Genomic DNA, 26,707 nt, shown 5'->3' on the forward strand with positions numbered 1-26,707 from the left:
TTAAAATTGTGTTTCTTAAGTTGCTTATAGGCTTTTGGAGTTATAGAGGAGTATTCTCTTTGTGTCTATTGTTTAGACATTCAAGCTTTCTGTAGCTAAAATAAGACATGTCTTGGCATTTGAGACCCGAATAGTATGCGATTCCTTCTTCATATATTAGCAGAGAAGGAAAATGTCACGTTTTACCACATCGGAAGCACTTTAGTGAAAGTTATGGCACAGAAAATGTTTTGAAAAATGGTCTCCTGTGGTGACAGAGAATTCACCATTGATGCGGCCCATTATAGGTATCTTAATCCCAACTAAAAGGCAAGAAATGTTTTTTTTGTGATCATTTGCGACACAGTTATAGCCCTATTTTCTTTATTGTGCTTTGGCTATTGTCATATATTCATCTAGTCCATGCAAAGATTTACATTCTCTGCAATGTTTTTCTTAAGGATCTTTTAAGTTCCTGGTTCCTCAGACTGTAGATCAGAGGGTTTAAAAAGGGGGTCAGTACTGCATAAAATACAGAAACCACTTTGTCCTCTGTGTGTTGGCTTGCATTTGGGCGAAAATAGTTGAATAAACTTGTGCTGTAAAATAGAAAGACCACAGTTAGGTGAGAGAAACAGGTGGAGAAAGCTTTGGATCTCATCTGCTTTGATGGCATTTTCAGAACAGTCTTGATTATAGTGATATAGGGATAAAAGGTGACCCCTATTATGATACCACCAAACAATATTCCAGAGAGAAATATTATCAATACATTGATGAATGTGTCACTACAGGAGACCTGAAGCAACTGGGGCAGGTCACAAAAGAAACTCTGCAAAGCGTTTGAGCTGCAAAATGTCAGTTTAGCTAAAAGAAGAGTGTGCACCAAGGCATGTATTGCACCAAAAACCAACATGATGGATACAAACTGAACACAAACATTCCAGCTCATTATCTGCATGTAGTGAAGAGGGCGGCAGATAGCAATGTATCTGTCATAGGACATCACTGCCAGCACAGACATCTCTGATACAGCAAAGAAGAGGAAAAAGTAGAACTGAGTTATACACATTTGCACAGATATGATCCTTATACCTATGAGTAAATCAAAGAGCATTCTTGGGGCAGTGGTTGAGGAGTAACTCATATCCAGACATGCCAGGGTTCCAAGGAAGAAGTACATGGGGGTGTGAAGATGGGAATCAGTGAAGATCAGGAGAAGGATGAGAAGGTTCACAGCTAAAGTCAAAAGGTAGATCAGAAGAAACAGCACAAACAGAGGAAGCTGAAGACTTGGAAGATCAGACAGACCAGTGAGAACCAACATATACACTATGGTTTGGTTTTCCATCTCACTTGGTATTTCCTATAAACAGTCACATAACAATAACACATTAAAAACAAAAAAAGTATCGTATTTGGTAACAATGACAAGTTGAGCAAGCCCAGACCTACACATAGGGGCCCATTCATGAAAGCACGAAAAGATAGTCACGATACCGAAGCTTGATTGAATAACGACATAGTCATAGTGGTTGTGAAAAGTACGACTTTTTTGTGGAATAACGAACCTTGAAAAAGTCATACTATTTTATAGTATTTTTATATCGTGGTCAGTACGAAAAGTTCTATAACTTAGAAAAAATAAATTTTTTCTGAAAAAAAAAATCGTACTTTCATGAATGGGCCCCATAGAGGTAGATGTATCAGAGGTTGAATTGTTTTCACGTTAAAATGTGGTGTTATTGCTGCAGTAGAGTCTTTTTTACATTTATGGAACAATTAAAAAATTTTAGTAGTCTGGCTCATTTATAATGGCTCTTACCCACCAGTTTTATTGTCTTCCACCTTTGACCAGGAGAAAACCATAATATACAAGTTGGCTTCAGAATGTAATACATGTAAGACATTGGAGAAAGGGTTCAAGATAATGGAAAATTTGTGCATTCATTTTTTTTTTACATCTCTTTACTGAGGAGAAATTGGTAGAATAGAATAATAGATAATGGAAATTGAATTTTGTTCTACTGGTGATGAGAATTCAAAGAAAGGGACAAGTGGGTGAGCTTTAGCCTATAGGATAACCCCATGTAAATGGGACAAAGCCCATGTAAATGGACTTTTCTAGGAGCCTTAAGGAATTTCTTCCCAGAATCCTGTTATGACATTTGCATACATATGAGGCGGTCTCCTCAATCCCTTTAGCTTGTTCGTGTATCCCCACTCCTGGCTCTCCCTAAGCTGATCAGAGAACCCTGCACTACACTGATGAGCCCCAAAAAGGGCGAAACCCATCTGTGGTTGGGAATCTGATCAGCTATTATCCCGGCTTCTACTTTAAACCCAGTGGGTGAGCTTTAGCCTATAGGGTAAACCCATGTAAATGGACTTTTCTAGGAGCCTTAAAGAAAAGGACAACAAACCATATAACCAAAGCTTTATTTCTTAAAAGAATATCCTGTTTCCCTACACAACCACTACTCACATTTGTAGGTATAACAACAATACATACTCTCAATACCAAATTGTACAAATTACATACTAGGAAAACGTGTATAAAAAGATCAAAAGATAATTCATCACAAAATGTATATTGCACAGCCCTGTTGAGCTGCAAAGGCTTGGAGAAGTTTGGTGAGAACTGTTTCATCACGTTGAGATCCTAGGATAGGAACCATATTTATATTTATTTTTGATGTGTGAAGACTTACCGTTACACAAAGCAATGCCTTGTGACGTGCTCTACATGGAAGCCCAAGCAACAACAGTTTAAGAACAGAAGTTCCTACATAAACCATTCCAAATGATCTCTAGTGATTAATTACCAATAACTCTAGACTCCAGAGATCTAGGAAAGCCAACGTCAATTGGTTAGGTGTTCATTAATTTCCTACTGGTTGGCAAATTTGATTAACTCTTTATTTTGACTACAGATAAAAAGACAGCAATATGGACAGATATTAATATTTCAATACAAATATAAATTCCATTGATTTGTGATTAAATGCTTTATTGGATAAACAGTATAATGGCACTTTCCATAGTCAAGAAGTTGATTGTAATGAAGAGTAGAGATGTAGCGAACCTCACAAAAAAAGTTTGCGAACTTCCGCCAAAAAGTGCGAACTTTTGCGAACTTTGCGAACCCCATAGACTTCAATGGGAAGGCGAACTTTAAAACCTAGAAAAGTCATTTCTGGCCAGAAAACTGATTTTAAAGTTGTTTAAAGGGTGCCACGACCTGGACAGTGACATGCCGGAGGGGGATCAAGGGCAAACATTTCTCTGAAAAATACGTTGTTGACACAGCGTTGCGTTTTGTGCTGTAAAGGGCAGAAATCACACTACATTTCTAAACTTGTGTAATAAACTGCTTTAAAACGTCCGGCGCCTACATGCCAATCAAGTCGTGTAAAGGTTACGCCCGGTTCCCACACTAAGACAAAACGCAGCAGTAGTGGATACGGAATATATTATTGCTGGTGGAAAAACATTGCTCAGGTGATTTTATTGCAATGCAATGTCACTACTATGTGTAACATGTTTGGTGCACTACTATGTGTAACGTGTTTGGTGCACTACTATGAATAACAGCAAACAGCACTGGACACGTTAAAGAACAGTAACTTTAAACAAAAAAAAAAAAAATTAATAATAAAAAAAAAAAGTGATCTCTGGTTGGTGCTGGGGGTGAACTACTAGGAGCAGCACACCAGTCCCCAACACAGCTAGACTAATAGCACTGGGCTCTAAAAATAACAGTAGCAAAGTAAAAAAACACAAATAAAAAAAATGATGTGAATGTGTGGTTGGTGCTTAGTGCACTACTATGAGCAGCACACCTCCAACACACACAGATGGAGCTGCAGTACACAATGAAAAGAAGACTAGAGTAACAGTAATCAGAAAATAATAGCAGTCCTTACAAGGACTATTGGGTTACAGCAGATGAGATCAGCAGGACAGCTGTCCCCAGCAGCTACATACAGAGCAGTAGAAAGTAGATCACTAGTCAGCAAAGCTACCTAAACTGTCCCTCAAATCCCTGCACAGCTCTCTCCCTATGCTAACTCATCAAGCACACACAGGCAGAATGTAAAATGGCTGCTGGGCTTCAGTTTATATATGGAAGGGAGTGGTCCGGGGGTGGTCCAGGAGGGAGAGCTGCCTGATTGGCTGCCATGTATCTGCTGGCTCTGGGATGAGAGGTCAAAATTTGGCTCCAGCTAAGGCGAACCCAAAATTGCGAACTTCGCTAAAAGTTCGCGAACTTGCGAACACCCGATTTTCGTGCGAATTAGTTCTCCGGCGAACAGTTCGCTACATCATTAATGAAGAGCAAATTTTTTGCACCACGCATGGATTCGCAGCAAATTTCCGCATTTTGCCATTGGCAAATTGTTTCACAAAACTTCCGTGAAAATGTACTGCAAAAAATTCGCCATGCGTCAAAAAAGTCACGATCACGTCAAATTGGGCACGGTCACATTATAATTGGGTATGGTCGCGTTAAAAAGGGCGCATCCCTTGATGCAGAGTTTTTCCCAGAATTCTGGTGTCATTGCTGTCATAAAGGGGAATACTCATTACACAACTGAGCTGTGCCTACCGCGATTGTGTCTGATTCACCAAATTGAACACAACTGTGCACAGATTGGACGCAATTGCATGGCTATTATTTCCCTTAAGTTAGATGTAGATCTTATGGATTTTGTTCTTGATATAATGGTAGAACAAGCCACTCAGGTCAATGTTAATATACCGCAACACTTTTTTGTTGTTATTAAGGATGGTGGGGGGTTAGAAATTTACAAGTACGTTTATTGCCAGCAAGCTGGTAATCTAGGCCAGGGTGATTTGATGGTGATTTTCCTGCTAGACCAGTGAGATACCAGCTGAGTGCCAACTAAGGTTGCCACCTGTCCAGTTTTAACCCAGACAGCTTGGTCTTCGGAAGGGCTGTCCAGGTCAAAAGGTCAAAGAATAACGGACAGGACTCAGTAACATTGACGCAGCGATCGGCCAATCAGCAATCGCTGATTCATAACCCTACCCCATGACATCACAGCCCCACCTCTTCTCCGCCCCTTGACATCACGGCCCACCTCTCCCATCATCACCTCCACCCCCTGCCTGGCGAAGAGGCGAAGGTGGCAAACCTAAAGCCAACCATAGGATAAGATGGGGCTCCTACTGGTTTGTTTCTTCCTGAATACAAAGCTTAATAAGATTGGGTAAGAACATAATTTATTAAAAAAGAAACAGAATGCCATTGTTTTAGCCAATGGGATTTGTGAGAAAGATCTTCACAACAGGTGGATTGTGCATAATACAAGGGATAACTGCTTTCAGATAATTTATATTAAACATGTAAACTTCTAAAATATTCTCTATTCTAACACAGTTTTATAATATTCTATGTTTTGCTCAAAATTGCAAATGTCAGAATCTTTTAAGGGACTAACAGATGGGGTAAAATCATATGTTTTGTCTGCTGTGTATTTTACTCATCCTATCATACCAGCAAATCTCCTCCAATGGTAAAATAGTTATCTCTGGCAATCTATTGGTACCTGTGCCGTTGCCTGGCATTGAATCATTTCAATAGAATATGCCAATGCCGAAATGCGGAATTTTGCAGTGAATCCGTGCCTGATGAAAAATGTTGCTCATTGCTACCGGTGAGTAGATAGATACACATCAATGCAATGCCTTTTTATACCCTTTCATAATTCAACATTAGAATAAGTTTGTGAATTATCAAAACTGTTCATGGCATTGTAAAGATTTTGGTTTGATTCCAAGATGCTGCTAGTCTATTCATTCTTTGTGGCCCTTGCATTCTGTTCTTCCCTCTAAGATTTAAAATTCAAGGCAAAGATTTGGGCTTATATGTTTAAGGAGAAGAGAAGGCATTTTTCTATTTTACTGCTAATTAGTGATGAGCGGAACAATTTGCCAGTGGCGAAATGCGGAAATTCGCTGCAAATCCATGACTGGCGAAAAAAATTTGCTCATCACTACTGCTAATAGATTAGTCAAATTAGTGCCACTTAGAATTATATATTTATTCTGCAGAAAGCTTTACCATACCTGAGTAAACAGCCCTAGAAGCTCCCTTCATTTGTTTAAGATAGCAGCTGCCATTTTAGCTCGGCCTCCTAGATTCCTGCTGCAGCTCTAGCCATTGGTAGCTCAGATCACACATTTCTGAGGGAGGGAGGAGTGAGTTCTTATGCATTCTTATTGGAGGAAGCAGGAGACGGGGGTTGGAGAGGGAGAGAGGAGAAAGCTGCACAGACTTCGTGCCCCAAACCTGAAGGAGCCCTAAAGGAGAGGAAGTCTGACACAGAAGAACATGTTCACTAGTGATGGGCGAAATGTTTCGGCAGGCATGGATTCGCGGCGAATTTCCGCATTTTGCCATTGGCGGATTGTTTTGCGAAACAGATGAAAAAATTTGCCACGGAAAAATTTGCAGCACGTCCAAAAATTGTTGCCCGCGTCAAAATAATAGTTGCGGGCGACTAAATAATAAATGCGGGCAACTAAATAATAGCCGTGCGACAAAATATTAGTCGCGGGCGACAAAATAATAGCCGCGGGCAAAGAAATAATAGCCTCACAACAAAATAATAGCCGCGAGCGACAAAATAATATCCGCACGATGAAAGAATAGCCGCAGGTGACAAAAGAATAGCTGCACAACGAAAGAATAGCCACGCACGACAATTTTTTTTTGACACGCAACACTTTCGCCGTTTTGCGAATTTTCTGCCGTTTCTCTAATCTTTTGAAAGATTCGCAAATTTTTCGGCGAAGTGAAATGGGACAGATTCGCTCATCACTAATGTTCACAAAAAAGAAGAAAAGAAATCCTGTGTTTCTTTTGATAAAGGACTCTGTGAGTGCTTATGACTGTGTTTAAAGCTTACTTAGTTTTTACCCAACGATCGCTCTTTGGTGGGAGTTGCATCAAAAAAGTTGCCTGCATCCAAAAAGTTGTGTAGTAGGTGCATTTCACAAATTTTCTTGCCATTTCGCAAATTTGTCAGCAGTTTCCTAAATTTTTCGTCGAAGCGAAAAGAAGAAGATTCACTTATCACTATTTTCTAGTAAACTCAAATGTCTAGCGCATGGCTTGACAAAATTGTATCTTTTATGTAGGCTAACTGTTATGCATTCAGAAGGTCCAATGTATGTGTTTTAAATGAGTAAGGTGGAAACAATACTATGTGAAAATGTGTGCAGCTCTGAATTATACATTAATATTACAACTAGCGATGGGTGAAATAATTTGCCAGGCATGAATTTGCGGCGAATTTCCGCATTTCACCATTGGCAGATTTTTTCATGGATCACGTCAAAATAAATGTCACGAGCGTAAAAAAAATTATGTACGAAAAAGTTGACGTCTGCGTCTAAAAAAAAGTTTTGCTCTCGTAAAAAAAAATGAAACGCGCAATAATTTTTTTTCTGACGTACAACATTTTTGGTGTTTTGCTAATTTTTTGCCATTTCGGAAATCTTTTGAAAAAATTGCAAATTTTTCAGCTTGTCGCTAATTACAATTAACCCCGCCAAACACATACCTCTCTCATCTTCTCAAAGATTGAAGATTTACATGTAACGCCCTTCTTATGGAAGACTTTAGTTCCTGGTTCCTCAGACTGTAGATCAGAGGGTTTAAAAAGGGGGTGAATATTGCATAAAATACAGAAGCCACTTTGTCCTCTGTGTAATGTTCATTTGCATTTGGTCGCAAGTAATTAAAGAAAAGAGTACTGTAAAATATAAAGACCACAGTTAGATGGGAGGAGCAGGTGGAGAAAGCTTTGGATCTCATGTTGTTTGATGGGATTTTCAGTACAGTAGTGATTATAGGGATGTATGGGTAAAAGGTGGCCCCTAAAAGGCCTATTCCAAGCAACATCCCAAGTAGAATTATTAGCAATACATTGATGAATGTGTCACTACAGGAGAGTTGCAGAAACTGGGGCAGGTCACAAAAGAAACTTTGCAAAACATCAGACCTGCAAAAGGTCAGTTTAGTCAAACAAAGAGTGTGAAGCAAGGAATACAATACTTAAAACAAACAAGATTAATACAAACTGAACACAAACTTTCCAGCTCATTATCTGCATGTAGTGAAGAGGGCGGCAGATGGCAATGTATCTGTCATAGGACATCACTGCCAGCAGAGACAGTTCTGATACAACACAAAAGAGAAAGAAGAAGATCTGAGTTAAACAACCTCGGACAGAAATTATCCTTCTATCTGTGAGTAAATCAAAGAGCATTCTTGGGGCAGTGACTGAGGAGTAACTCATATCCAGACATGCCAGGGTTCCAAGGAAGAAGTACATGGGGGTGTGAAGATGGGAATCAGTGAAGATCAGGAGAAGGATGAGAAGGTTCCCAGTCAGAGTCATAAGGTAGATCAGGAGAAACACAAGAAAAAGAAGAAGCTTGAGATGTTGAAGATCAGACAGACCGCTGAGAACCAACACATACACTATTGTTTGGTTTTCCATCTCACATTGATACTACCTATAAAAATAAAATAATCATATACTAATGGTAATATAGTAAAAAACAAACACAGACCTGCCGACAATAGTGATATCTGAATTCGACTTTTTACTGCAACTGGAGTTTATTTTGGAAACAAAAAAAAAAAATTGAGTTTAAATGGATATTTGTTTCCATGAATCCTCTTTATTTTTCCCAAACATAGTCCCTCCATAGGACTCAATGGTTCTCTTGTTTGTTTTGATTGCACTGCCATAGAGTGTTGAAGAAAATCAGACTTACCTTTATACAGAGAGGTGTATTTGTGCCATGGTTAACTTGAAAGCATGGACAACCTTTAGAAAAGTTCTTATATAGAACATCTGAATGATCCCTAGTGGTCAATTACAATCTTTAAATACATTGACTCTAGCCTCTAAAGATCTAGGAAATTCATTGTCAGTGGAACATTTCTAGATAATATTTTCAATCATTTAGAACAAAAAATTGACGGGCGCTTTCATATTTGTATTAAAGAGGACTCATGGAAACGAACGTCCATTTAAACAATACTTTTAGCTTGAGTTTTAACAATACTTTCAGCTCAAAATTCAGGAAATGTTCGTACCAACGATTCAAGCAAACCTCGAGTTTACCCCCGTGTTCTAGTAAATGTGCCCCTAAAATATAGAGACCTGAAGAAGTGATGAGTGAATCTGTCTCATTTTGCTTCACCATAAAATTTGCAAAACGGCAAAAAATTCTCAAATTTTTTGTCACCCGTGTCTTTTTTTGTCACCTGCATTTTTTTTGGTCGCCCGCATCTTTTTTTTTGTCCCCCGTATTTTTTTACATGACCACGCCCTTTTTTTACAATTTTGACACGCCACAAAAAAATTTTTATGCACGCCAAATTTTTCCACGCCTAATTTTCATGGAAGTTTCGCAAAACAATTTACCAATGGTGAAATGCGGAAATTCGCTACAAATCAATGCCTGGCGAAAAAATTCGCTCATCACTAATTGGAAGTAAAGAAAGATCCCCTGTCCAGAAAACTCCAGATCATATATTTATATATATATATATATATGCTAATAACCAGAATCAGGACAGAAAGCAGCTAGCAAAATGTCAATCCCTTTATTTGGTAAATATCAGTCAATATATTTGGAAATGTAACTCTTTTTCAAGTTTTTCTATTGGTTATTGGAGGATCTTCTCTGGTCACCACATGCTACGTTACCTATTTCATGGAGTTTTTTTTTTTTTTTTTTTTAAATCATGAGATACAGTTTATTTATAAAACTGCTTCTGATGGACCTTAGTTTTTAGAGTTATATTGGAGTTTTCTCTTTGATCCCTATTGTAGTTTATTGTTTAAAAACTTTGGTTATTGGAGAATCTTCTCTGGTCACCACGTGCTACATTATCTACTAACTTCATGGAGTTTTTTAAATCATGACATAAAGTTTATTTCTAAAGCTGCTTCTGATGGACCTTAGTTTTTAGAGTTATATTGGAGTTTTCTCTTTGATACCTATTGTAGTTTATTTTTTAAAAACTTTGGTTATTGGAGGACCTTCTCTGGTCACCACGTGCTACTCTATCTGCTAACTTCATGGAGTTTTTTAAATCATGAGATACAGTTTATTTCTAAAGCTGCTTCTGATGGACCTTAGCTTTTAGAGTTATATTGGAGTTTTCTCTTTGATACCTATTGTAGTTTAGTGTTTAAAAACTTTGGTTATTGGAGGATCTTCTCTGGTCACCACATGCTACTTTATCTGCTAACTTCATGGAGTTTTTTAAATCATGAGATAAAGTTTATTTCTAAAGCTGCTTCTGATGGACCTTAGTTTTTAGAGTTATAATGGAGTTTTCTCTTTGATACCTATTGTAGTTTATTGTTTAAAAACTTTGGTTATTGGAGGATCTTCTCTGGTCACCACATGCTACTTTATCTGCTAACTTCATGGAGTTTTATTAATCATGAGATACAGTATATTTCTAAAGCTGCTTCTGATGGACCTTAGTTTTTAGACTTATATTGGAGTTTCCTCTTTGATACCTATTGTAGTTTATTGTTTAAAAACTTTGGTTATTGGAGGATCTTCTCTGGTCACCACGTGCTTCTTTATCTGCTAATTTCATGGAGTTTTTTTAAAATCATGAGATACAGTATCTTTCTAAAGCTGCTTCTGATGGACCTTAGTTTTTAGACTTATATTGGAGTTTCCTCTTTGATACCTATTGTAGTTTATTGTTTAAAAACTTTGGTTATTGGAGGATCTTCTCTGGTCACCACGTGCTTCTTTATCTGCTAGTTTCATGGAGTTTTTTTTGAATCATGAGATACAGTATATTTCTAAAGCTGCTTCTCATGGACCTTAGTTTTTAGAGTTATATTGGAGTTTCTCTTTGATACCTATTGTAGTTTATTGTTTGAAAACTTTGGTTATTGGAGGATCTTCTCTGGTCACCATGTGCTTCTTTATCTGCTAGTTTCATGGAGTTTTTTTTAAATCATGAGATACAGTATCTTTCTAAAGCTGCTTCTGATGGACCTTAGCTTTTAGAGTTATATTGGAGTTTCTCTTTGATACCTATTGTAGTTTATTGTTAAAAACTTTGGTTATTGGAGGATCTTCTCTGGTCACCACGTACTACTTTACCTGCTAACTTCATGGAGATTTTGAAATCATGAGATACAGTATATCTCTAAAGCTGCTTCTGATGGACCTTAGCTTTTAGAGTTATATTGGAGTTTTCTCTTTGATACCTATTGTAGTTTATTGTTTAAAAACTCAAGAGAGCATTCGCTATATCTGAAATTTTTTCCAACTGGATGTAAACCTTCTTAGCAACGGTGATCGGGATAACATAAACATTTGCTTCATTTTCTGGAAGATAAGGAAAACATTACTTTAGTGAAAGATATGAACCCCCTGCAGAAGTTTGTAAAAATCTGTCTTGTGGATGTTTATTTGACAGAGGATTTGAGGGGATGCTAGCATTTCTCAGAATTTTAAATATGAATACTGAGTGAATATACACATAACAACGAATGATAATAGATCTTCTTTTTTGTATCTTATATTTTATTTTCCATTTATACAGATAGTACAATGCAATAGGAAAGCCTATATTGGATATCAGTCATCTGGTGGAAAAAATAAAGAATTGCTTCCAGTGATAAATCATGTGCGTTATGTCTTCTTTATCTATCAAAGTCTTACCGTTCCTACATGGAAAGGAGAGTGATCAGAAAAGTCAAATCATAGAAGGGAATAGTAGTATAGAATGATAATAAATCTTAATCTTAACTAAGGTTCAAAAAAATCATGCTCTTTTGTTCTGTGCTATTTTGCAAAGGATATAACCCAATTGTTCTTTGGCAATTTTTGTATATTCATCCAGTTTATCCAGTCTTTTACTTTCTCTTTAAAATTTTTCTGAGGGATATTTTAAGTTCCTGGTTCCTCAGACTGTAGATCAGAGGATTCAAAAAGGGCGTAAATATAGCATAAAATACAGAAGCCACTTTGCCCTCTGCGTGTTGATCACCATTTGTGTTTGAGCGCAAGTAGTTAAAAAAGCATGTACTGTAAAATATAAAGACCACAGTTAGGTGAGAGAAACAGGTGGAGAAAGCTTTGGATCTCATCTGCATGGTTGGTATTTTCAGAACAGTCCTGATTATAGTGATATAGGGATAAAAAGTGACTCCTAACATGACACCACCGAACAGTGTTCCAAAAATAAAAATGAGAAGTGCATTGATGAATGTGTCGCTACAGGAGGCCTCAAGCAACTGGGGCAGGTCACAAAAGAAACTTTTCAAAGCAACAGGCCTGCAAAATGTCAGTTTTGTTAAAAAAACAATGTGCAGCAAGGAATTTACCGCACCATAAACCAACACACCTGATACAATCTGAACACAAACTCTCCAGCTCATTATCTGCATGTAGTGAAGAGGGCGGCAGATAGCAATGTATCTGTCACAGGACATCACTGCCAGCACAATCACCTCTGATACAGAAAAGAAGAGGAAAAAGTAGAATTGAGTTATACAAGCTGGTACAGAAATGATTTTTCTTTCTCTGAGTAAATCAAAGAGCATTCTTGGGGAAGTGACTGAGGAGAGACTCAAATCCAGACATGCCAGGGTTCCAAGGAAGAAGTACATGGGGGTGTGAAGATGGGAATCAGTGAAGATCAGGAAGAGGATGAGAAGGTTCCCAGTTATAGTTGAAAGGTAGATCAGGAAGAATGCCAGGAACAGAGGAAGACTTGGAAGATCAGACAGTCCAGTGAGAACCAACACATACTCTGTTGTTTGGTTTTTCATCTTATTTTTGGAATGAAAAAGTCTATTAATTTCAATGCAATTTCTCAAATTTTTGTGGATGCATTTTTGCATGATGGCGCCACAAATTGTCACTAACTTGGGAGATGTACCTGGTAGTCAATAGTGGTAAACTGCTATAATGGTAGAAGGGCAGCTTGTTGGCTCTGTGAGCTATTGCCTTGGCTGGGAAATATATCTTTCTTTTTTCTGAGTTTAAAAAAAAATGTAGGAGAATTCAACTCTTCTACAGGTCAGATCCACAAGTACAAAAACATTTAAACTTGGGTAATACAATCTACCTGAGGAACCCCAATTTCTCCCCAGGTATGGATCCCCCTTTGTACAATAGATGGACTGGACTGAATTTACATACCATGAGAGATATGCTAGAACCTCAGAATAATACAGTGCTCCCATTCCAGACCTTAAAGGACAAAGCCCCACGACTGAACCTTAAGCAATTTGAATATTTCCAATTGCGACACTTCCTATTACCGTACGCAACCTCTGCAAGGGCTAACCATCCAACTGCATTTGAAACTATAGCAAGAAGGGGTCTTCCACAAAAAGGTCTGATTTCTGCACTTTACAATATCCTCACAACCCCACTTGAAGGCCCTCAAGTTCGGCATAAATATATGAACAAATGGGACTCGATACTTGCTCAGCCACTATCTGAAATGGACCGGACAAACATTTGGGCAAGAAAAATGTCAGCATGTGTCAGACAAAAAGAGCACATCTATAAAATCTTGATGTTCTGGTATCATGCCCCCAAAAAATTACATAAACTCTTTCCAGACCACCCTCCAACTTGCTGGAGAAGCTGTAGACTACATGGCTCCTTACAACACATCCTTTGGGACTGCCCCAAAATTCAACCCATTTGGAAAGAAATAGCAAACCTACTGAGCCAACTGTTCTCCCGTGAGATTCCTCTGGACCCCTCTACAATGCTACTGGGGAAACCATTTCCGAAAATGTGCAACAGCGGCCAAGGCGCTAATTAACCAGATACTCACTGCTACCCAACTGGCCATTGCAGCCAAATGGAAAGCATCCGCTGCACCTACTGTGACTGAGATAATCAACCGGGTGAACTCCAATAGGAAATGTGAATACGGAACACCTAACTGAACAAGTTCAATGAACCCATTGTGATTGGATGTCTACTACCATCAAAAGTTTAAATACCGGGGAATTCCCTACCAGTCATTTGAACTGAAGAAGCAAAACTCAGAAAAGTCCAGTTGTTTTAGACTTAATTCTACTAGATACTGTATGTCATGACCTGGATGAATGAGAATCTTCATAGACATACGGAATTGCTACTCTCCATAACAATATTCCCCAATACCTCAAAATCTGGGACATTTGGGAACTACATGGCTTGGTCACCTAACTCAATCAAGCTCCACAGGGGACACCCACCCGCCTATTCTCACTCTAGTTGCAGACCTGCCACCTTTATTGGCCTCCCACACCTAACAACTCAACAGCTTACCCTGTTTTTTTATGATCATGCCTCCACTATTTAACTAAACTTATGGTTATGGTTTCTTCCTTTTCTTTTTCACTGACATTATATCAATGTTGTTTATTTTTCTATAGAAAAAGCAGACACAATGATTAAGACCTATCATTGGCAATATGGCTTTATTGCTTCATTGAAAATCGATAATTAACACATGCTTCCATATTATACAGTACTGTATTTCTCCTTTATTCTCTGTACGATTGAAAAATAAAAATATAAGTTACAAAAAACCCAAAAACATTTAAACAGCCAACAGGAATTATTTTTTGCAATAATAAACATACAACCATGATATTTAATGTATATTTGTAATTTGTTAGAATTACATTTTTAGATGGAGGACCACTTGGTGTATCAATGTTTTTCCATACTTTCCTTATTTTGTAATGAGAAGAAGACCATTGAATCCTGTGACCTAAATCCTTGTTAGTCTACTCCAAGTCTTATCAATCTAACGATTTTAGCCCCATGCAACCAAAAATATCATGTACGGAGCAATATCAACACTGCTGGTTAAAAAATCATACCTTTATTCAGTCATCTTAAAAGCATATTGTGCTCACATAGACCAACCATACGCTTGACGCGTTTCGTGGTGTCTCACCACTTTTTCAAAAGCAGCTTTTGAAAAAGTGGTGAGACACCACGAAACGCGTCAAGCGTATGGTTGGTCTATGTGAGCACAATATGCTTTTAAGATGACTGAATAAAGGTATGATTTTTTAACCAGCAGTGTTGATATTGCTCCGTACATGATATTTTTGGTTGCAGAGTGAATTGCCGTCTGGGTCTCGGCTGTACGTTTGAGCACGCACTGCTAGCTCGGTAAGTGCTCCCGTGAGTTTCTATAAAATATGTGATTTTAGCCCCATGAAAAGACATACGGAATTTGAAGCATAATGTAAATAGAATGTAAATACAAGTTCTTGTGGCACAATGCACATTTATAGAAAACTTCTCTACACAAAACCAGTGAATCTTGAGAGAAAATTGCATCAACATTTTTAGATGGAGGACCACTCATAGTGGTCATAGTGACCACTCACATATAGCTTGGATTTATCAACGTTTTTCCATACTTTCCTTATTTTGTAATGAGAAGAAGACCATTGAATCCTGTGACCTAAATCCTTGTTAGTCTACTCTATCTAAAGATTTTAGCCCCATGAAAAGACGGAATTTGTAGCATTATGTAAATAGAATGTAAGTACAAGTTCTTGTGTCTCAATGCACATTTATAGAAAACTTCTCTACACAAAACAAGTGAATCTTAAGAGAAAATTGCATCAACCTTTGGCAAATCTGCCCCATGTTTTATAGGTATGTATAGGGAGGAATTATTGAGAATTTCATTTAAAAAAGAGTTTTCTTACAGTATGTAAAAATCCCATGTTTACGGAAAAAGAAGAGTAAATTGTGCAAAATAATAACCGAGAGAACTTTTCTAAAAAACATCTTTTTCATTTTATTTTAATCAAATGCTGTACAACCCTTTCCAGCTAGGGCAGTATTTAAACTTGATAACATTATAAAAAAAAAACAGTTTGTTTTGGTTGCTCTGCCACTGAATCCGACTTACCTCTATACAGAGAGGGGTATTTGTGATGTGGTTTACATGAGAGCAAGGGCACCCATCAGAAAAGAAGTTCTTATATAGAACATCTGAATGATCCCTAGTGGTTAATTACACTCTTTAAATACATTGACTCTAGCCTCTAAAGATCTAGGCAACTCATTGTCAATGGAACATTTCTAGATAATATTCTCAATAATTTAGAACAAAAAATAGAATCGATACATATAAATTTTGTATGTTGACTGGCACTTTCATATTTGTATTGCCTTAAATATCGGTCGGTGTATAAGGGCACCTATATACTGAGGCTACTGGAAGGTCGTGTATAAGGGCACCTATATACTGAGGCTACTGGAAGGTCGTGTATAAGGGCACCTATATACTGAGGCTACTGGAAGGTCGTGTATAAGGGCACCTATATACTGAGGCTACTGGAAGGTCGTGTATAAGGGCACCTATATACTGAGGCTACTGGAAGGTCGTGTATAAGGGCACCTATATACTGAGGCTACTGGAAGGTCGTGTATAAGGGCACCTATATACTGAGGCTACTGGAAGGTCGTGTATAAGGGCACCTATATACTGAGGCTACTGGAAGGTCGTGTATAAGGGCACCTATATACTGAGGCTACTGGAAGGTCGTGTATAAGGGCACCTATATACTGAGGCTACTGGAAGGTCGTGTATAAGGGCACCTATATACTGAGGCTACTGGAAGGTCGTGTATAAGGGCACCTATATACTGAGGCTACTGGAAGGTCGTGTATAAGGGCACCTATATACTGAGGCTACTGGAAGGTCGTGTATAAGGGCACCTATATACTGAGGCTACTGGAAGGTCGGTGTATAGGGGCACCTATATACTGAGGCTATTGGAACACATTGGGCCTGATTCACTAAAGGGCGATAAAAATTATCGCATGCTTTTTCGCGTTAAAAAACGCAAAATAATTTGCGCGCGATTCACCATAGTATTATCGCGTGCGAAAAATCGCCATTTTCGCATGCGGTATTTCTCGCACTAGTTTTACCGTTTTGCGTTAATTTCCGCGCTGAAAAGAATACGATCGCATGATTCACTATAACTTTTGCGCGCTAAATATCGCATTCGGCTATACGAAAATTAACACCTACTACAGGCAGGCGAAAAATTATAGAAAAGTACAGTAAATGATTTTTTGCAATAAAATATGGACTTACAGTGTTATTTATTCAAGTCTGTGTTTCCCCTAGAGTGACGCAGCCGCCAGTTTGCAGCGAAATGGTCATTTTTAATACAGTAATTTTCTGCAAGCGTGTATGGCTAACATGGCGTGCGTTCATTTGCGCGACTATTTATATTTGGCTACAAGTGATGAAATGTTTCGCCAGGCATGGATTCGCAGCGAAGTTTTGGACGTGTGTTGAATTTTTTCGCGGCGGATTTTTTCATGCGTTTCGCAAAACAATCCGCCAATGGCAAAACGCATGAAAAAATTTGCCACGCAAAAATTCACCGCACATGCAAAAATTGATACAAGTGTCAAAAAATAATAGTCACAGCAACAATTTTTTTGCCCGCACAACATTTTTGTCGTTTTGTGGATCTTTCGAAAGATTTGCTAATTTTTCACTAAGGAAACCAGAACACATTTGCTCATCACAAGTGGCTACTATTTATAAGCATCTACTGTTTATATGATACCATTTATATGCTACTATTTATATGCTACTATTTATATGCTACCATTTATATGCTACCATTTATATGCTACCATTTATATGCTACTATTTATATGCTACTAATTATATGCTACCATTTATATGCTACTATTTATATGCTACTATTTATATGCTACCATTTATATGTGGCTAATATTTATATACATCATTTATATGCGGCAACAATTATCATACACTATTTCTATGCTACCATTCATATGCGGCGACTATTCGCGTAATTTAGCGCATGTACCGGCAAATACCGCATTGAAATAGTCTTTTCGCGAGTTAAATAACGCATGCAATATCGCGCGTAAAAAAGCGCAAGTATGCTTATAGTGAATCGTGCGAAAAATCGCAAAAATTAAGACGCGGTAAAAATTTTATGAAAAAATCCTAATAAAAAATGTGACAGAATAAAACTATAATAAAAGGGACTACCTAGAAGTTAGTCATTTTTTTTTAGTTCACCATTATATTTATACACCACATACAAACACATTCTGAATATATTCCTGCTATATCTTTTGAAGGCACATTGGGGCTCATTTATCGACACTGGGCAAATTTGCCCTTGGACAGTAACCCATAGCAACCTATCAGAGGTTGGCTTTTCTAAGCCAGCTGCAGGTATAACAATGAATGCAGCAATTTGATTGGTTGCCATTGGTTACTGTCCAAGGGCAAATTTGCCAAGTGTTGATAATCTTTAATCATTTTTTACTTCTGCAGGTATACTATCAATTTTTGGTGGTGTCTCCTTCTGTGGCACAAGTTAGATGCTGTTTCATTTTAACAATATATTATATATGAGTAGTTCACACATGTATAGTTAATAGGCATGTAAGGAGATTGGCTGTCAAGCAGAAGCTTGGGTGCAGCTTTTATATTCCCTCTCTCTCTCTCTTTCTCTCTCTCTTTCTCTCTCTCTCTCTCTCTCTCTATATATATATATATATATTCATATATACAAATACAGGAATTGTTTGTGGTTTAGATTGTAAGCTCTACGGGGCAGGGACCTCCTTCCTACTGTGTCTCATACCACATGGCACTTATTCCCTGTGCATTTATATTTATTGTATTTATATTTATTTGTCCTCCCTGTGTGTAATTGTGTATTCTGTAAGATTGTACAGCGCTGCGTACCCTTGTGGCGCTTTATAAATAAAGTTATACATACATACAATGGTATCCAGAAAGCCCTCTCCAAGAAGGCCATTTCATGCAGACTCTTTTTTAATTAAATTATTAGATATAATTTTTAAAAATGATTTCCTTTTTCTCTGTAATAATAAAACTGTGCTTTGAACTTGACTATGATATAATTAATCCTTACTGGATGCAAGACTAGGCTAATGGGTGTATTTAAAATTTAAATAATATTTTAGCAGGCTTGAGGGCACATTTACTAAGCAATTTTGAGAAAAAGTCAATTTCTCTTTACTTCTAGATATTTTTGAGATTTACGAATGGATTTTTGCCAGTACTTGTGTTTTATTAACTTTTAGCTACTGTATATACTCGAGTATAAGCCTAGTTTTTCAGCACCTAAAATGTGCTGAAAAAGGTCACCCTCGGCTTATACTCGAGTCGGGTGCCATGGGTCCCTCCAGACTAGCACCCTCTGTCCTTTGTGTGCAAATTAGGCCACCTGCAACCAGACCCTCCAGTGCCCTGGCCCACGCAATACTTATTCCCCCTTATGTGTCCTCCGGGACTGGGTCTGCTACCAGTTTGCCAATGCGCAATGAGCATGGGGTAGTACTCATATTGTTTTTGTTGACCCTCTTCTCCACTTACAGAGCTAGTTTATGGTTTTTCTTTTAAATAAATATTTAAAAACAAATACCCCACTGATGCCTCAATTTATGTAATTTACTGTTTTTTTTGTGATTATTGAAACTTAGCAGTAGCTGCTGCATTTCCCACCCTAGGCTTATACTTGAGTTAATACGTTTTTCCAGTTTTCTTAGGTAAAATTAGGTACCTCGGCTTGTATTCGGATCGGCCTATACTCGAGTATATATGGTAACTTTTTTAGGTTTGATCTGTCGAGTACCATTGAGTCCTATGGAGGCTTAGAATAGTAGAAGAATAGAATAGTAAATGACAGCCTGTCCTTCAAGGAGAAGTTAATCCCCTCATTGTTTCTTTTTCATACTTTTCAAGGGGAAGTTAACCCCCTCACTGTTTTCTATTTCACCCAGTTTCAACTGCTCCTAAAATGGCCGCTGGAGTAATTCCTGTTTGGGAAAAATAAAGAGGACTCATTGAAATGAACGTCTGTTTAAACAATAATTTTAGCTTGAGTTTTAACAATACTCTCAGATCAAAATTCGTAAAATGTTCGTACCAACGATTCAAGCATTATCGTGTTAGCTAAATCTAAATAGATCACAAATTTTAGGGGAAAATTCCCAGTAAAATCTAATTTTTCGTGAAACAGTATCAGAAAAATCGGTTGTGCTATCCAAAAATAGAGTCTATAGTAAAGTTAACTTGGAGTGCGTATTCCTAAAAGCCGTGGCTTCCGGCTATTGATATACCGTATATACTCGAGTATAAGCCGATCCGAATATAAGCCGAGGTACCTAATTTTACCTAAGAAAACTGGAAAAACTTATTGACTCGAGTATAAGCCTAGGGTGGGAAATGCAGCAAAAAATGACATTAATTGAGGCATCAGTGGGGTATATGATTTTAAATATTTATTAGCTCTGTAAGTGGAAAAGAGGGTCAACAAAAACACTATGAGTACTACCCCACGCTCATTGCACATTGGCAAACTGGCAGCAGACCCAGTCCGGGAGGGATGTAAGGAGGAATAAGTATTGCTAGTGGGAGCTTAGGCCAGGGCACTGGAGGGTCTGGTTGCGGGGGGCCTAATTTGCACACAAAGGAGAGAGGGTGCTAGTCTGGAGGGACCCATGGCACCCGACTCGAGTATAAGCCGAGGGTGCTGAAAAACTAGGCTTATACTAGAGTATATACAGTAAATCCTTCCTTTTTTGTAATTTGCACTTAATATGTCCATAGCCAGAAGCCACGGCTTTTAGGAATACGCACTCCAAGTTAACTTTACTATAGACTCTATTTTCGGATAGCACAACCAATTTTTTCTTTTTGGAGTTATATTGGAGTTTTCTCTTTGATACCTATTGTAGTTTATTGTTTAAAAACTTTGGTTATTGGAGGATCTTCTCTGGTCACCACATGCTACTTTATCTACTAACTTCATGGAGTTTTTTAAATCATGAGATACAGTATATTTCTAAAGCTGCTTCTGATGGACCTTAGTTTTTAGAGTTATATTGGAGTTTTCTCTTTGATCCCTATTGTAGTTTATTGTTAAAAACTCAAGAGAGCATTGACTTGATCTGAAAACTTTTGTAACTGGATGTAAACCTTCTTAGCAACGGGGATCAGAATAACATAAACATTTGCTTCATTTTCTGGCAGATAAGGAAAACATTACTTTAGTGAAAGATATGAACCCCCTACAGAACAAGTTTGTAAAAATCTGTCTTGTGGATGTTTATTTGACAGAGGATTTGAGTTGATTCTAGCATTTCTCAGAATTTTTAATATGAATACTGAGTGAATTTACACATAACAATGAATGATAATAAATCTTAATCCAAACTAGAGCTTAAAAAAATCTTGTGCTATTTTGCAAGGCATTCATAACCCAATTTTCTGTATTGTTCTCTGGCTATTGTTGTGTATTCATCCAGTCTTTTACTTTCTCTTTAAAATTTTTCTGAGGGATATTTTTAGTTCCTGGTTCCTCAGACTGTAGATCAGAGGATTCAAAAAGGGCGTAAATATAGCATAAAATACAGAAGCCATTCTGCCCTCTGTATTTTGAATGCCGCTTGTGCTTGAGCGCAAGTAGTTAAAAAAACATGTGCTGTATAATAAAAAGACGACAGTTAGGTGAGAGAAACAGGTGGAGAAAGCTTTGGATCTCATCTGCATGGTTGGTATTTTCAGAACAGTCCTGATTATAGTGATATAGGGATAAAAGGTGACTCCTAAAATGACACCGCCGAACAATGTTCCAAAAATAAAAACTAGAAATGCATTGATGAATGTGTCACTACAGGAGACCTGAAGCAACTGGGGCAGGTCACAAAAGAAACTTTGCAAAACATCAGGCCTGCAAAATGTCAGTTTTGTTAAAGGGAGAGTGTGCAGCAAGGAATCTAAGGCACCAAAAACCAACATGCTGGATACAAGCTGAACACAAAAGTTCCAGTTCATTATCTGCATGTAGTGAAGGGGGCGGCAGATAGCAATGTATCTGTCATAGGACATCACTGCCAGCACAGATGCCTCTGATACAGCAAAAAAGAGAAAAAAGTAGAACTGAGTTATACAAGCTGGTACAGAAATGTCCCTTCTACCTGTGAGTAAATCAAAGAGCATTCTTGGGGCAGTGACTGAGGAGCAACTCATATCCAGACATGCCAGGGTTCCAAGGAAGAAGTACATGGGGGTGTGAAGATGGGAATCAGTGAAGATCAGGAAAAGGATGAGAAGGTTCCCAGTTATAGTTAAAAGGTAGATAAGGAAGAATGCCAAGAACACAGGAAGACTTGGAAGATCAGACAGACCAGTGAGAACCAACAGATACTCTGTTGTTTGATTTTTCATCTTACTTGGGTAATACCTAAAAAACGAACATAAAATCAAATAATAATCCAATCACAATGATAAGACATTGAAACGAAAATGATGTTATGTGATAGCTAAGTTTAGGCATGAGTTAATTTTTTTTTGCCTGATACACATCAACATTTTGGCATAAAAAAAGCCATGATCTAAAATGCCCAATGACTCCAACACATTTGGCATGAAAAAGTCTATTGATTTCAATGCAATTTCTCTGATTTTTGTGAATGCATTTTTTCATGATGGCGCCACAAATTTCCACTAACTTGGGAAATGAGATGTATCTAGTAGTCAATAGTGGCAAACTGCTATAATGGTAGAAGGGCAGCTTGTTGGCTCTGTGAGCTATTGCTTTGGCTGGGAAATATAGCTTTCTTTTTTTCTGAGTTTTAAAAAAAATGTAGGAGAATTCAACTCTTCTACAGGCCGGATCCACAAATACAAAAACATTTAAACAGCCAACAGGAATTATTTTTTGAAATAATAAATATACAACCATGATATTTAATGTATATTGGTAATTTGTTACAATTATGTTTTTAGATGGAGGACCACTTGGTTTTATCAACGTTTTTCCATACTTTCCTTATTTTGTAATGAGAAGAAGATCATTGAATCCTGTGACCTAAATCCTTGTTAGTCTACTCCAAGGGGCACATTTACTATGGGTCGAATCCGAGTCCGAATGGAAAAAATTCAGATTGGAAACGAACGTTTTGCGACTTTTTCATATTTTTTGCGACTTTTTCGGCGCCTTTACGACTTTTCGGAAATTATCGCGACTTTTTCGTTACCAATACGATTTGCGCGAAAAAACGCGAGTTTTTCGTAGCCATTTCGAAAGTTGCGATTTTTTCGTAGCGTTAAAACTTGCGCGAAAAGTTGCGCTTTTTTCGTAGCGTTAAAACTTAAAAGGCGCGACGTTTTGCGCAAGTTTTAACACTACGAAAAAATCGCAACTTTTTGCGCAAGTTTTAACGCTACGAAAAAATCGCAACTTTCGGAATGGCTACGAAAAACTCGCGTTTTTCCGCAAAGATCGTATTGGTAACGAAAAAGTCGCGATAATTTTCCGAAAAAATCGCAAAATACCGATCATTACGAAAAAAACGCAATCGGACGCATTCGGCCCGTTCGTGAGTAAGTAAATGGGCCACCAAGTCTTATCAATCTAAAGATTTTAGCCCCATGAACAAACGCATTCATAATAGTGTGAAATTTGAACCATAATGTAAATAGAATGTAAATACAAGTTCTTGTGGCACAATGCACATTTATAGAAAACTTCTCTACACAAAACAAGTGAATCTTGAGAGAAAATTGCATCAACCGTTGACAAATCTGCCCCATGTTTTATAGGTGTGTATGGGGAGGAATTATTGAGATTATCATTTAAAAAAGAGTTTTCTTACGGTATGTAAAAATCCCATGTTAACTAAAAAAAAGAAAGAGTAAACAGTGCAAAATAAATACTGGGAGAACTTTTCTAAATGGTGAAAATCTTTTTCATTTTATTTTAATCAAATGCTGTACAACCCTTTCCAGCTTGCACAGTATTTAAACTTGATAACATTATAAAAAAAAAAACAGATCCAACATTAGTGTTTGTTGGTTGCGCTGCCACTGAATCTGACTTACCTCTACACAGAGAAGGGGTTTACATGAGAGCAAGGGCACCCTTCAAAAAAGAAGTTCTTAAATAATCCATCGTATTGATCTCTAGGGGTTAATTATAATCTTGAAATACATTGACGCTCCTCTAATGATCTAGAAAACCCATTGGCAATTGAAAATGTCTAGATGTAAAAAATAAATAAATAAGTAAATAATGTTCAGGGTATATTGAATGGTACACTGTCAATTGCATTGTCATTAAGGAGGAGGAAAGGTATAATCACTGGGGGGTGCCAAAATGTTAGCATAAATCTGCACCGGTCTGGGGTACCTGAGAGCGAGTGTACCTCTTCCTTCTTCGTGCCACTTGACATACGTAGTACAAAGAAAAGCTGAACTTGAACAAAAAGTGTCAGGTTGAGGCAAGGTCAACACACATGGGTCAGACCTGGGATCTCAAAGATACAATACAGGAGGAAGAGGATCACTCGTGTGCAGGTACCCCGAGCCAGTGCAGTTTTCTGCTGACAGGTAGTGGTGAACAAATCTGTCCCGTTTTACTTTGCCGAAAAATTAGCAAATTTTTAAAAAGATTCACAAAACAACAAAAACGTTGCACGCGTCCAATAATTGACATTTTCTCCATTTTGCGAATCTCTTAAAAGACTCGCAAATTTTTCGGCAAAGCAATACGGGACAGTCATTTTTTTTTACATGGATTATTTTGTTGACGCATGTGATTTGAATTTTTTCGAAGAGAATTTTGACACCTGTTTCAAGAGGAAATCCACCAATGATGAAACATGGAAATTCGGGCCATATCCATCCACTTATCTCTAGTGATGAGCAAATTTTTTCGCCAGGCATGGATTCGCAGTGAATTTCCGCATTTCGCCATTGGCAAATTGTTTCACGAAAATTTGCAGCGTAAAAATTTGCTGCACAGATTTTTTGCGCATCAAATTGGGCGTGGCCACATCAAATTGGGCGTGGCCACATAAAAAAAGGCATGGTCAAGTAAAAAAAAGGCACGGTTGCGTCAAAAGAATTGACGCGGACAACAAAAATAGACGAGGGCGACAATAAAAATTGCACAACAAATGCGTTTCGCAAATTTTTGGGGGTTATGGGAATTTTCTTGCCGTTTCACAAATTTAATGACGAAGCGAAATGGGACAGATTTGCTCATCACTACTTATCTCTACTGACAGGGGTACCAGCCGGGGTATCAGGTAAGTGGGGTGCCTAACATTTGGCAACCCCCAGTGATTTTACCGCCTCCTCCTTTAGATAATGGCCAGTGTGAGGCTACTGAAACACATTGTGTTTTCTCTAGCATTACACAATTTTAATGAAACATTATCAAGAGATAATTGAGTTCAAAGAAAATGGATTTATCTAGAAATTAAACCAAAACAAAGTTTTGAATTGGGTGAATATTTGCATTCCTACATAAAAATAAATACATACAATAAAAAGATGCTTCCATTTCAGTAATAGCTGAATATCTTTTGACCCATGAATGCCTCAGTAATTGTTTTGATTCAATAAACATTGTTTACTATTTTCTTAATTCAGTTTAAGTGTGCTGAACCTAAAGTTCTATCTCTGTACACTTCTGGTTGGCTCAGATTCCCTCCCTATATATTTCCTCTATGGTAGCCAATATTGTGTGTTGATGCCGTAATCTTTTCCATATTACAAATCTCATTTACCAGTTTAAACCATCTGGCTATAGTAAAAATGCCAATGTATTGGTATTAACATTTTTCTGGCCAATAATAATTGAAGAAATTTAGTAGGATCATAGTTAAGCTGGGTTGAAAAAAGACCAAAGTCCATCAAGTTCAAAATCGATAAGTTGATGAAAGAGTATTATTAACGGGGCATTTAAGTTTACCTGGCAGCTAGTGATCTCTGTGCAAATTTTAGATATTTGTTGCCAAAACTCATGAATGAATGTACCCAAGAGGCCTGTGTTAGAAGGAGGAGAACTTCTCAGGACTACATTGGGTGGGCCAAAGGCTACTACATATCCCAGGTCCAACATACCTGGTAGAAGTTCCCTGTTTTATCATTTGGGAGTAAGGAGAGAGGCATATGGGGCTAATTCCAATTATTTATTAATATGTGTGATTTTATGGCACAAGTTTATTTCTTTTTTTATTCCATATCAAAGCGCTCCAATCACATTCCACCCATGAGTCTTCTAGCAGTACCTTTTGTACCTAAATGGATATTCTGGTATATTCTATTATATTAGTGAGGATACTAACTTGGTAGTATGTCTCAAAGTCCGCCATGGTCAACCCTCCCCTTCCTTTTATTCTTTATAAGGTCTTTCTCCTGATTTTATTTTTTTTTTGTTCCAGATTTATGAACCTATTGTAGCATTTAGTTCTGAAAAGTTTGTTTTAATGAGGTTTGGGAAGAGTCGAAAATAAATAAATAAACTTTGGCAAAATACAAATTTTAAAATTTTTATAGTATTGATTTTCCCGGTCCATTTTATCTGTTTTAACGCCCTGAAGTTGAGGAGTTTCTTCGTTTCATCTAGAAGAGGGTGGTAATTTAACTTAATAATTTTTGGGGGTCTGCTAATATTTTTACCCCTAAGTAAGGAAGTATTCTCCCATTTCAATCTAAAGCTATTTTGCAAGGTCATTGATATTTCTTGTGGTAAATATAAGGGTAGGACTTCTGATTTCTCTAGATCTATTTTGTAATTTGAGCATATTGTATGTATGTATGTATGTATAACTT

At 37.6% G+C, this 26,707-nt stretch overlaps 1 protein-coding gene across 1 annotated transcript; it reads right to left on the bottom strand.

Annotated features, from left to right (window-relative positions):
* Positions 1-412: 412 nt before the first annotated feature.
* LOC101731224 (olfactory receptor 1G1) lies at positions 413-26,247 on the bottom strand. The gene is made up of 3 exons (XM_031893794.1): positions 26,221-26,247; positions 7,572-7,649; positions 413-1,345 (listed from the first exon to the last, which is right to left on the bottom strand). The coding sequence occupies exons 1-3, from the start codon at positions 26,245-26,247 to the stop codon at positions 413-415; spliced, it is 1,038 nt and encodes a 345-aa protein (XP_031749654.1).
* Positions 26,248-26,707: the final 460 nt, after the last annotated feature.

This window comes from Xenopus tropicalis, chromosome 9, assembly GCF_000004195.4.
Source record: "Xenopus tropicalis strain Nigerian chromosome 9, UCB_Xtro_10.0, whole genome shotgun sequence".
Lineage (NCBI taxonomy): Eukaryota > Metazoa > Chordata > Amphibia > Anura > Pipidae > Xenopus > Xenopus tropicalis.

What these genes read in the sequence shown, in the direction of transcription:
- LOC101731224 (XM_031893794.1), bottom strand. Translation starts at nt 26,247, where the DNA reads ATGGCGGACTTTGAGACATACTACCAA. An exon ending in ACTTTGAGACATACTACCAA is followed by an intron (nt 7,650 to 26,220) that starts GTTAGTATCCTC and finishes TCTGATCTACAG; the next exon opens with TCTGAGGAACCAGGAACTAA. An exon ending in TCTTTGAGAAGATGAGAGAG is followed by an intron (nt 1,346 to 7,571) that starts GTATGTGTTTGG and finishes GACTGTTTATAG; the next exon opens with GAAATACCAAGTGAGATGGA.